The sequence below is a fragment of the Cebus imitator genome, unplaced genomic scaffold (genome assembly GCF_001604975.1).
Source record: "Cebus imitator isolate Cc_AM_T3 unplaced genomic scaffold, Cebus_imitator-1.0 Scaffold45, whole genome shotgun sequence".
Lineage (NCBI taxonomy): Eukaryota > Metazoa > Chordata > Mammalia > Primates > Cebidae > Cebus > Cebus imitator.
The window spans coordinates 8,163,504-8,176,437 of NW_016107360.1; the positions used below are offsets into that span (position 1 = coordinate 8,163,504).

A 12,934-nucleotide genomic window follows, 5' to 3' on the forward strand; every position below is an offset into this window, starting at 1 on the left:
GCCTCCTGGGTTCAAGCAATTCTCCTGCCTCAGCCTCCTGAGTAGCTGGGATTACAGGCACGCGCCACCATGCCCAGCTAATTTTTTTTTTGTAGTTTCAGTAGAGACGGGGTTTCACCATGTTGACCAGGATGGTCTTGATCTCTTGACCTCGTGATCCACCCGCCTCGGCCTCCCAAAATGCTGGGATTACAGGCTTGAGCCACCGTGCCCGGCTTTCATTTTTATCCTTATAACTTCTTTTGGCCATTCTTTTAAGGTAAGTTTACTGGTGACAAATTTTTAGTTTCCTTTATCTGAGAGCATCTTGATTTCACTTTCATTTCTAAAGGATATTTTCACTGGGAATAGAATTCTGGATTGGTAGTTCTTTTAGCATTTGGAAAGTATGTGCTGCTTTCTGTAGGCCTCCATGGTGTTTCTGATGAGAAATTCATGGTCATTTGAGTAATTTCCTTCATAGATAATGTTTAAACTTCTGTAACTGCTTCCAAGAATTTTCTTTTCTTTAGTTTTAAGTTTGATTATGGTATGTAGTGGCATGTGTTTCTTTAAGTTTATGGTATTTGGGGTTTTCTCAGCTTCGTTAGCCTGTGGGTTTATGTTTTTCACCAAATGTGGGAAATTCAGCAATTACTTATTCAAGTGAATTTTTAGCCCCACACCCTTTCTTCTCTTTTTCTAGGACTCTGATGATACAGATTTTCTCCTTTGATATTGTCTCACAGGTTCTTGGGGCTCTCTTCATCAGATTTTTTTTTCCTTTCTTTCTTTTTTTTTTTTTTGTAGTGGTAGTGGTTCAAATTGGATAATTTCTATTGTTTTTCATCTTCAAATTCATCAGTGCTTTCCTGTCATCTTTATTTTGCCATTTGGTGTACTTAATGTGTTTTAAAATTTTTGGTTACTGTTTTTTTGTTACAAAATTTCCAGTTGATTCTTCTTTATATCTTCTGTTTTCTGTTTCTTTGGTTTCTATTTTAAAAATTTAAGTGTGTTTGTAGTTGCTCTATGCAGCATTTTTATGATGGCTGTTTTAAGATCTTTCTCAGATAATCACAACTTCTGGTTTATTTTGGTGTTCGTTGGTTATCTTTTTCTCAGTCAAGTTGAGATTATTCTGGTTCTTGGTATAAAGTGATTTTTTATTGTACCCTGAACATTTGGGTTATTATGTTGTGAGACTTTGAATCCTTTTTTTTTTTTTAAGGAAACCACCCTGTTTAGGTATATTATGCAGTTCCAGATGGGGTTAGATATTTAGCTCCCCACTGGACCCTGCTGACATCAACCCAGCAAAAGTGGAATGCCCAGTTATACTGCCTTATGTCTCTTTGCTGCTGACAGATGGAAATGTAAATTAATTTCTTCATTGAGTCCTGTTGTCGCTGGGAGACCAGGAGGAACAAAGCGTTACCTATTACTGTTCCACTACCACCTTATTTCACCTTTTAGCGCCTTGTTGCTATTTGGCGAGAGTGGAAGTTTTACTTCCCAGTGGGTCCTGCCAACACCATGGGGAGTGGGCAGTGGAAAACAGAATGCTGCTAGTACTACCTCACACTTCTTTGTTTCACCTTTTTTTTTGCTGCTGGGTGAGAGTTGAATTAAGCCGTTCTGTGTCCTACTGACAGTACCCCACTGACTGTAGAGTGCCGGCTAGTGCTGTTTCTCACTGCTGTTTTCTGCCTCTGTTAATGGGTGGAAGTCGAAGTTCAGCTCCCTCTTTGGCTTCATGGATACCATGCTAGTGGAGGAAGCAAAGGGATGACCTCTCATGACTTGCTGCTGCTGGGTGGGGCTGAAAGTCCAGCTCCTCACTCAGCACTACTAATACTATGGGTGAGGTAGGAGGCAGATTTTCCTGTTTTGTGACTCGAGTAGGGGATATTACCTATTACAGTTTTCTATTCTGCTAGTCCACCCTATTCCCACTCTTGTGGCTAGAGGAAGCAGGCTTTTCTTGGAACCTTTTTTTGGTATGTGTTTGTTGGCATTTCTGGGTGGCAGACTTCTCTAGGACCCCAGCAGAGATTTAGGGGGATAAAAAGAAAGCCCACGGAACTCACCATTGTATTGTTTCTCAAGTTGCAAGGTCCTAGCTACTTCACCTTCTTCTTCCCACCTTTTAAAGTAGTCCATTTTTAGTTGTATTATATCTAGAGTTGTTTGTTTTTTTTAAGAGGAAGGATTGATGTGAAATGTGATTGCTCCATCTTGGATGGAACCCTTTGCATGCGCTTATACTTTGGGAGCTGAATGCTGTTGCGCTGCATTATTTTAATTGGGCCCTTGGTGCTTTCTTTCCGTCCTTTGACTTGCTCACAACCAGCTTATTCTCACATTCTCCTCAACAATTATTTTAAACCTTTTCCTCAAGTCTCCACTTAAATCCTATCCTCATTCTTCTCAGATGATCTTATTTCTTATTTTACTGAAAAACCTGAGATCATGACATTTGCTTTTCATCAAATTTGAGCACTTCTATTTACAAATTACAGTCATCCCTCAGTGTACATAGGGAATTGGTTTCAGGACCCCTACATGTGCCAAAGTCTGCACAAAGTCCCACGGTCAGTTTTGTGGAACCTGCTTATATGAAAAGTGGACCCTCCATATATGCAGGTTTTATGTCTCATTAATAGTGTATTTTTCCATCCACGTTTGGTTGAAAAAAAATCTGCATGTAAGTGGGCTAACACAGTTCAAATCTACATTGTTCAAGGGACAGCTGTAGTTATCTTTTTACCCAGTCTTCTATTTGCCTCCTATTTCAGAGAATTAAAGTGCTCCTTCTCCAGTGCAAGTTATTCAGTACTATAACATACAATATGGGTTTGGAACCTTAGAGCAGTAGGTTACACTATATAGCCTAGGTGTGTCATAGGATATACTATCTAGGTTTGTAAAAGTACATTTCTTATGATGTTCACACAAGGTGAAATTGCCTCTTGATACATTTATGAGAATGTGTTCCTGTTGTTAAAAAACATATGAATACTGTTTTTTCAGTTACTGAGAGTTGAAGTCCCTGGCTGTAATTGCAGAGTTGCGTATTTCTCCTTTCAACTCTATTTTGTGTTTTAAGGTCATCTTGTATAATATATACATATTTAGGATTGTTATGTCCTCTTAGTAGATTGATACTTTTATTATTATATAATATCCCTCTTATTCTGTACTAATTTTCTTTGCTCTAATGTCTACTTTGTCTACAAAGAATACAGCTATTCTTGTGTTTCAACGTAAATGTTTGTGCAGTGTGTCTTCTACCATCCTTTTACTTCAAAGATACCTACATGGTTGAATTTGGAGTAAGTTTCTTGTAAATAACATATGGTTACATTGTGTTTTTTATTTTTTCATGCTAATCTCTGCCTTTTAATTGGGGTTTTTAGACAATTTACATTTAGGGTAATTATTGATATTTTAGGGCATAAGTCTACCATTTTATTATTGGTTTTGTTTCCTCTGTTTCTTGTTTCCTTTTCTTTTTTCCCTTCCTGTCAGTTACTTGAAAAAAATTTAAGAGTCCAGCTTGATACATATATAGGGTGGTCTTTTTTTTTTTTTTAGTTTAAATGCATTTTATTTTCAGACAGTCTACATGACATCTTTTTTTTTTTATTTAAAAAAAAGAACACCTCTACTCCAGATAAACATGGTCAAAAATAATGAAAAACTCAACATGATGTTATTCCCCTTTGTCTAAAGGCCTGGTGTTGTATAAATGATACACAGCTGCCATTTATGATGACAGGTAATAGATCCAAAGCAGTTGCCAGATTTGTTAATTTTTTTTCCATTTCTAAATCATCCTTAAAGAAAATCACATATAGGGTCACACCATTTTTACAGTAGGTTAGTAGAGCAACCATGCCATCTGGATTCATGTTTTCACCAGTAAAGCACTAGTAGTTTTTGAAATTAGCCAGTATGTGCTTGATTTGTTCTGCACCTTCCGCCGTAAAAGGTTTTACTCCCCTTGGTCTTCATTCTTCAAGTTTGCCTTTGATTGATTTAATGTAATGTTTCATATATACCTTGTAGGCTTCTTTTGTGAAGTTAGCTTGCTGCAAGTGATAGTTCATGACAACATCAATACCAGTGATTACTGTGCTTTCAGTACCTTCATCCTTGGGTACAGTAGAGGCATTTCTGCCAGTGACCAAGTCATCAATATTATTCTCTGTCCTGCTGACCATCTTCCTCTCCCCTTTGAGGCACAGCCTGTTTGCAATGTCTCAGATCTTGTAATTGTCAGAGATAATCATGATGGTGACTGGAGGAAAACGCTAGCAGTGCTAGCTTATAGCAGAATCCTGGAGCTTGGAGCAAGTATGGTGCAGTGGGAAAGGCACTTCAGGGAGCAGGAAGCGCCCAGAAAAGTATATTGTGTATTTGAGTGCATTGCCTTTTATAGCTTTCCTAGTGGTTGGTTTGGGTATTACAATATACATATGTGGCTTATTATATTCTACTGATGTCAGCATTTCACCACTTTGAGTGAAGTATAGAAACTTAACTTCCGTTGAGGTTTCTTTATTCTCCCCACTTTTAAATATCATTGTCTTGAATATCAGATGGTGGTGTAATTTTGGTTTGAATCATCATATATGATTAGAAAACTCATGATGAGGTGGTTAGTCTGTGGTATTAGTCATATTTCTGTTTTTCCCATTGTTATTCCTTCTTGATGCTACAAGACTCCTTTTAAAAAATCATGTTCTTTTTGTTTGAAGTACTTCCTTTAGCTACTCTTTAAGATTGTGTTGGCGCGGTGCAGTGGCTCAAAGAATTTGTGGTGGTGAGAATTCTTTTAAAAGTTGAAAGATGTACTGCTTCCTTCTGGTCTCCGTAATTTCATATCATAAACTTGTATCATACAAAGTAGTATTTCTTTATAGGTAATGTTTTATTTCTCTCTGGTTGCTTTCAAGATTTTTTGTCTTTTTTTTTCCCCAAGCTTCTTTTTTCTTTTTTAATTTTTTTCGATTTGGGGTTTGCACATCTTCTTTAATCTTTTTCAAAATCTGGGAACTTTTCAGCCATTTTTTAAACTTATTTTTTATTTTTTAATTTCTGTAGATTTAGGGAGAACAAGTGCAGTTTTGTTACATGGGCATATTGTTTAATGGTGAAACCTGGGCTTTTAGTGTAACTATCACCTGAACGGTGTACATTGTACCCATTAAGTAGTTTCTTATACGCCACCCCTTCCCTGCTCTCCCACCTTTTCATATCTCCAGTGACTTTTTGATATTCTGTGTCCATGTGTACATTTTGTTTAGCTCCTACTTGTAAGTGAGAAAATGCAGTATTTGGCTTTCTGATTTTGAGTTGTTTCATTTCAGATAATGGCCTCCAATTCCATCCATGTTGCTGCAAAAGGCATGGTTTTATTTTTTTATGGCTGAATACTAGTCTGTTGTATACATGTGTGTATACATATGTGTGTGTGTATGTGTACTCAACATACATATACACACCATGGTGTCTTTACTCACTCATATATAGCAACTATTTTAAAATACTCCTTTAGCCCCATTATCTTTTTCCTTTTCTTCTGGGACTCCAAAAGTTGTATCTTCTATTTGTCTCACAGTTCCTTGAGGCTATCTGTTCATTTTTGTTTTCAGTCTGTTTTCTCTCTGACCAGGCTGAGTAAATTGTGTTGATCTGTTCTGAAGCCACTTTTTTTGTCTTCTGTCACCTCTGAACTGTTCAATTTATTCCATTCAGCTTTTAAGATTTTGGTTATTGTTCTTTTTAGTTCCATAATTTTCATGTGATTCTTATTAATAACTTTTTTCTGAGATTTCTTTTAATTTACTTTAGAGAAATTGCTTGTTGAAGCAATTTCACATTGCTTGTTGAAGCGTTTTATGACCATTGCTTTAAAGTTCTCAGATAATTATGTGATTCGTCTTGGTGTTGATTGCATTTCCTGGTAATTTATATGACAAGTGATTTTTAATTTTATCTTGGATGTTTTGGATACTATTTTAGTAGATTCTGGGTCCTACTGAAAATCTTATTTTAGTAGGCAATCACGTTGGTTAGGTTTAAAAAGAGATCCTGGATTACTTTTTGAACTGTGGTTTTAATGGCAATCAAATTTTCAGAAGCTTTTTGGTCATATTTTGATCTTCTTGTTGCATGCTGCTGGGCCTCCAGTGGTCCCTGCTGATGGTGCTTGAGAGAATGAAAGGAACTGCCTGGTGCTTCTAAGAGCTGCCTGGTGCTTCTGAGTATGGGAATGGAGACTCAGGTATACAGGATGAAGCTTCTTGAGCTGGGTACTTGCTGTGGCAGGCTCTCTCCTTTTCTATGGCAGATCTAGAATACCTCCAGAAGCCCTTGTTATAGCGGGATTCCCCAATTTCCGTGGGTCAGAGCGTATTTACTGCACCAGCTGTTCATGGTGTGGTTTCTCTTAGTTGGTGCCTATGGCCTTGTGTTGCCTCGGGGGAAAAGTAGTGTTTTTGCTGAGAATGGTGAATGCTTTTGGCTGCTTATTGACAGTGAGGTTTCTGGTTGAACCTTCTTGCTGTTTTTCCTCGTCTCACCTGGTGGTGTTGATGGAAATCCTATTAAATTCAAGAGAGGAATGAATCTACCTGGGCTTCTTTCTGTTGCAAGCTTAGGAGTTGGGAAATGTCAGATCTGGATCACTTTTTTTTTTTTTTTTTGAATGGGAGGGATATAAGATACCCTGTTGTTATGTTGTTCCTCTAGTCATGGGGTCTTCCAACTAGTTTTTCTTCCTTTTTTAAACCTTTCTGTGTTTTCCTTTGATTATATTTTACGATATTTTTAGGTTTTATAATTGTAGTTAATGGAGAGAAACAGGAAGAGATCAAAAGCCCTTCTCCTCACTTTTTAATTGCAATGAGTGGAACTTATTTGGATCTGGATCTAAATAAACTAAAAAAGTCATTTGATATGAGATGACTCAAATTTTGAAAACTCGGTATTTGTTATAAAAGTTATTTTTCTTATAATGATGTGATTGTATAAAAATAAAAGACTGTCTCTTAGAGATATGTACTAAGATATTTATAGGTGAAATTATGAAATGCATAGTATTTGCCTCAAATATGATAAATATGGGTTTGTTCATAGGGCAAGAGTGGTCTTTGATGGTTGTTAGGGCTGGGTGATGAATACATGGGACTCAGAATACCTTTGTGTATATAAGAAATTCTCCATGTTTTAAAATTAAATTTAATTAGTTTATTTTTTGCATCCCCCTTATCTCTGAAATTTTTAAAGTTTAGCTTACATTGCTTGAATAAAGTTTAGATATTATGGTAAAAGGAAATTTGCCTGATTTATTTTCTTTGTACCTAATTTTTGAGTATTGGTGAGGCCAACATGATATAGGCTACCAAGTTTAAACATGTTTTCTTTTAAGGTCGGGAAGTATTAAAGTGTTTATAGTGTGCACATCACCTCTGATTATACTTTAGGAGCCCCAGGAACCATTTGGTTGCTTATGAACAAGTAGTTGGAATGAAAGTGCTTTTATCCTGTAAGAGAGTTAGTGTGCTTTCTTTAAGTGAGCTCTTCTCTAGTCACCAGGATCTAAAGTTCCAGAGTTGACTTTTCTATAGATCAGTATATTAATACATTGAACATTTATTCATTCTTACTTTCTTTCACAGCTTTCTGTTCAAAATAAGGAGTTTGAGATAAATAAAGATGGAATCCCGAAAGTGGATCAGTTGCATTTGGTATGTGACCTTTTTGACATTTACTGGTTTGGAAATATATGCAGTAATATAAACTTAGACATCTGACTGAAAATGTTTTCCAGTTTTTCTAAGAATCCAAGTTAACGTTTGCAATAAAGTATTGAAAAAAATTCAGGTGCCCTGCTTACACCACTTAATTACTACACCACTGTTAATCTGCTGGGTTGTATGTTAGTCACACATATTATATAAATAATCGAATAACTAGGGAAGAATATTGTTTTATATATGTTCCAAGATAATACTATAGTAAAATAATGTTTTATTATAGTTTAGTTTTTTTTATAAGTACCTAACTATATCGTTGTCATTCACGTATGTATTCAGCCAACATACTTTGAGTAAGCTATTTTTGTGACAGGAATTGAACTAAGGTACAAGGATTGTGGCATTGAGAATGAAATCAATAATTTAGAAATGTGAACAAGTAATTAAGATCTCCAGGTTGAGTAATTAGCAAGTACTATGGGGATGCTCCATTTACCCTGATTTCATTATTATACATTATATGCTTGTTTTAAAATATCTCATGTACTTCATAAGTATACCCATAAAGATTTCAGAAAAATGAAGCCCCTAAAAAAGTACTTTGGGGGAAGCTGATTTTTAGTTCTGCAAAGAAAGGGGGAAGTCACTATGACTAGATCTAAAGAGGATAAATATGACAGTAAATGAGTCTATAAGAGTATAATGATCAGGCTGTGGAAGTCCTTATGCTATTCTGAGTTAGGATTACAATGAAAGAATACATATAATTTTGTTAAACTCAATAGTTCCCTAACTTATCTGACCACAGAAATATTGTTTAATACCTTCTAATGTCCCATGAAATCATTTAAAAAAAGATACCTTAGAAATGATAATAAGGAGTTTTGCCATACTTCTTGGGTAAGTAGTAAAAAGCATTTCAGACAACTTTTGTGAGATTATGAAACTTTGTGTTATACATCCCGATTATCTCTGTGGAAGAGGATAGCAAAGAATGTTGATTGTGGTTTACATTTTTGAAAAGGCTATGGTAAAAATTTTTTGCTATTAGATAGAAAAAATAGAGGTTACACCTGCACCAAAAGTGTACATACAGAACCCTTGCTTTCAGGTTTGATAGAAAAATTACCTTGTACCAAGTTATCCTGAAATTTAGCTTAAACTTAAAACTTATGTTACAGTTTTGTGAGTCAGAAATCTGGATACAGCTTATTTGGGATTTCTGCTTCAGTGAATTTAAGGTTGCATTTAAGATGTTGGCTGGGCTATAGTCATCTTAAAGCTTGATTGGAGAAGGATATGCCTACAACCTCACATATTTGTTCATAGGATTATGTTTCTTTCAGTTTATTAGAATGAGACTCTCAGTTCTTCTCTAGTTGTTGGCCAGAGGTTGCCCTCAGTCCTTTGCCCTGTTTCAATCATGGCAGTGTGTTTCATTGAAATGTTTAAAAAAGAAGGCAGTAATTAGATTCTGTTCACTAAGACAGAAGTCACGGCTTTTCATAATGAAATCATAAAAGTGACATCCCTTAGTTTTTAGTAGTATTCTCTCTGTTAGAAGCAATTCTCTAGGTCCAAGAGGAAAGAATTATGTAAAGTTATGAATAACAGAAGGTTGGGGTCCTGGGGCAATCTTCGAAGTCTGCCTACTCTTAAGATGTAATCTGGCTGGGCGTGGTGGCTCATTCCTGTAATCCCAGCACTTTAGGAGGCTGGGGTGGGCAGATCAATTGACTTCAGGAGTTCGAGACCAGCCTGGCCAACATGGTGAAACCCTGTCTCTACTAAAAATACAAAAAAAGTTAGCCAGGTGTGGTGGTGGGTGCCTGTAGACTCAGCTCTTGGGATGTTGAGGCAGGATAATCACTTGAATCTGGGAGGTGGAGGTTGCAGTGAGCTGAGATAGTGCCACTGCATTCCAGCCTGGGTGACGGAGCGAGACTTCATCTCAAGAAAAGAAAAAACTGTGCTAGTAATCTGCAAGTAATCGTGCCTTGCTAGGCATGCTGCTAGGTATACGTATAATGAAAGTGAATTTAAGATTCCCTGTTTAGTGTGGGTGGCTACTCATGGATTCAAGGATTGTGGCATTGAAAATGAAATTAATAATTTAGAAATGTGAACAAGTAAATAATCAAGATTTACAAATTGAGTAATAAGCAAGTACAAATTGTAAGAATCCTTGGTTTGTATAGTATTTGCTTCTGTGATCTGAGTCAGTTATTAGTGCTGTGAATGGGGTGATCTTTATCTACATTTTGTGATCACACATAGCTATGAAACAAGTCAAGGCTCTGTAGTCAGCCCATTACAGATACCATACCACAAATGGAGAAGAATATAAATTCATGGAACCATGTAATTCAGGAGAATTATTAGAAGATAACATTCACATCCTTCAGAATCCCTCCAGTAGTATCCCCAACAGATGGCCTTCAGTCATTACTGTACTTAAGTACAGTAATGCCAATTTTGGTAGTTTGTGTATGTCTAAGAGTTGGTCCATTTTGTTTAAGTTATCTAGCTTTTTGGCATACAGTTGTACATATTTTCTTTATAATTCTTTTTCTAAGTTCAGTAGTAACATCACATTGTTCATTTCAGATTCTATTTTTTTTTTTCTTTTTAAAATTATACTATAAGTTCTGGGGAACAGGTGCAAATCATGCAGGTTTGTCGCATAGTTTATACATGTGCCATGGTGGTTTGCTGCGTCCATCTCCCCATCATCTACATTAGATATTTCTCATAATGTTATCCTTCCCTAATCCCACCACCCCCTGCTATCCATCTTCTAGTCCCCCACCCCGCAACAGGTCCCAGTGTGTGATGTTCCCCTCCCTGTGTCCATGTGTTCTCATTGTTCAGCACCCGCTTATGAGTGAGAACATGTGGTGTTTGGTTTTCTGTTCTTTTGTCAGTTTGCTGAGAATGATGGTTTCCAGCTTCATCCACGTCTGCGCAAAGGACATGAACTCATTCTTTTTTATGGCTGCATAGTATTCCATGATGTATGTGTGCCACATTTTCTTTATCCAGTCTATTATTGATGGGCATTTGTGTTGGTTCCAAGTCTTTGGTGTTTTAAGCAGTGCTGCAGTAAATATACATGTGCATGCATCTTTATAATGTAATGTTTTATAATCCTTTGGGTATATACCCAGTAATGAGATTGCTGGGTCAGATGGTATTTCTAGTTCTAGATCCTTGAGGAATTGCCACACTGTCTAACACAAGGTTTGAACTAATGTACTCTCCCACCAACAGTGTAAAAGTTTTCCACATCCTCTCCAGCATCTGTTGTCTCCTGATTTTTTAATGATTGCCATTCTAACTGGTGTGAGGTGGTATCTCAATGTGGTTTTGATTTGTATTTCTCTAATGACCAGTGATGATGAGCTTTTTATCATATGTTTGTTGGCTGCATAAATGTCTTTTTTTTGAAAAGTTTCTTTTCATATCCTTCGCTCACTTTTTGATGGGGTTGTTTGTTTTTTTCCTTGTAAATTTGTTTAAATTCTTTGTAGATTCTGGTTATTAGCCCTTTGTCAGATGGGTAGATTAGTAGTTGCAGTCTTCTCTCTTTTTTTCTTAGTTAATCTAAATAAGTTTTGTCTATTTTGTTGATTTTTTTTAAAAGATGCAGCTTTTGGTTTTATTGATTTTTCTCTGTTGTTTTTCTGTTGTCTAGTTTCATACTTTCTAATCTTTATATTTCTGTCCTTCTGTTGCTTTAGGTTTAGTTTATAACATACATTGTTATGCAGTTATCACACCTTATAAAATTAACACATTTTAATAGGAAGTGTAATTGTCTTTATATGTATTTTTAAATAGTTTCTTTTTTCAAATTAATATGTCAATAAGATCTACATGTATTGCCTTAATATATCTTTTAATCTCTCTTGATCTGTAAAGTTCCCCCACAACTCTTTTTCTGCCTGCCATGTATTGTGTGGAAAAAAACTATTTTCTATCCCATATTTTGGAATTGGCTGATTACATCCTTATGGTGTTATTTCATACTTCTTTTTTCCCCAAGTAAACTGGTAGATACAGAGGCTAATTATATTTACATTCAGTTTTTATAAGAAGTTTATTTTATGTGTGATACTTTGCACATATTGTGTCATATGGGGGGATCATTTGGTATTTCATTGTCACAGTAAGATTGATCAGTGTGTTCAGGCAGAAAATTTTATTTGTACAGGGGTATATTTTTAGTTTTTCTATTCCATTAGTTTGTTTATTCATATCCCAGTACCGTACTTATGTAATTAAAAAGGCTTTAAAATATCTTTTTAATACTTACAGGGCTAGATCTTGCCTCACTCCCTTTTTTTTTTTTTGAAATAAAGTTCAAAGTCTCAGGGCAGAGTGTGGCGGTGTGATCTTGGCTCACTGCATCCTCTGCCCAGCAGGTTCATGTGAGTCTCGTGCCTTAGCCTCCTGAGTAGCTGGGACTACAGGCACATGCCACCACACGTGGCTAATTTTTGTATTTTTAGTAGAGATGGTGTTTTTCCATTTTGGTCAGGCCAGTCGCAAACTCCTGACTTCAAATGGTCTGCCTGCCTCAGCCCCCCAAAGTTCTAGGATTACAGGTGTGAGCCACTGCACCTGGCCCTCATTGCTATTTTTCAAATCAGCTTTCATGGCTATTTTTGGCTGTCATTGTTCTAAAACATCTTTAAGTTGTTTAGTCTCAAGGAAAAATTAATTATATTTTTATTGGAATAATGTAAAATTTATAAGTTAACTTAGGGAACACTCTGCTAATTTTTTGTATTTTTAGTAGAGATGGGGTTTCTCCATGTTGGTTAGGCTGGTCTCAAACTCCTGACCTTAGGTGGCTTGCCTTGGCTCCCCAAAGTGCTGAGATTACAGACATGAGCCACCATGCCCAGCTGAGAGTCATTTTTGTTGAAGAACATAATAAGACTTTTGTTCCTGATCTACTTTTGTGGTTTTGAGAAGCATGTGTTATTTTTTCTCATTTGGATTTTGTAATATTTGTTTGTGCCGGGTGAAGATAACATTTATCTTTAAATCTTCTTTTTTTTTCCCCCATTTATTTATTTTATTGCATTTTAGGTTTTGGGGTACATGTGAAGAACATGCAAGATTGTTGCATAGGTACACACGTGGCAGTGTGATTTGCTGCCTTCCTCCCCATCACCTACATC

At 36.3% G+C, this 12,934-nt stretch overlaps 1 protein-coding gene and 1 pseudogene across 1 annotated transcript in view; one reads left to right on the forward strand and one right to left on the reverse strand.

Annotated features, from left to right (window-relative positions):
* Window positions 1-12,934, forward strand: part of STK31 (serine/threonine kinase 31) — a 137,182-nt gene that overhangs the window by 110,233 nt on the left and 14,015 nt on the right. The window contains exon 23 of the mRNA XM_037737969.1: window positions 7,668-7,736. Within this exon, the coding sequence (XP_037593897.1) occupies window positions 7,668-7,736 (69 nt within the window). The remainder of the gene's footprint in view (window positions 1-7,667; window positions 7,737-12,934) is intronic.
* Window positions 3,684-4,259, reverse strand: LOC108303099 (annotated as a pseudogene).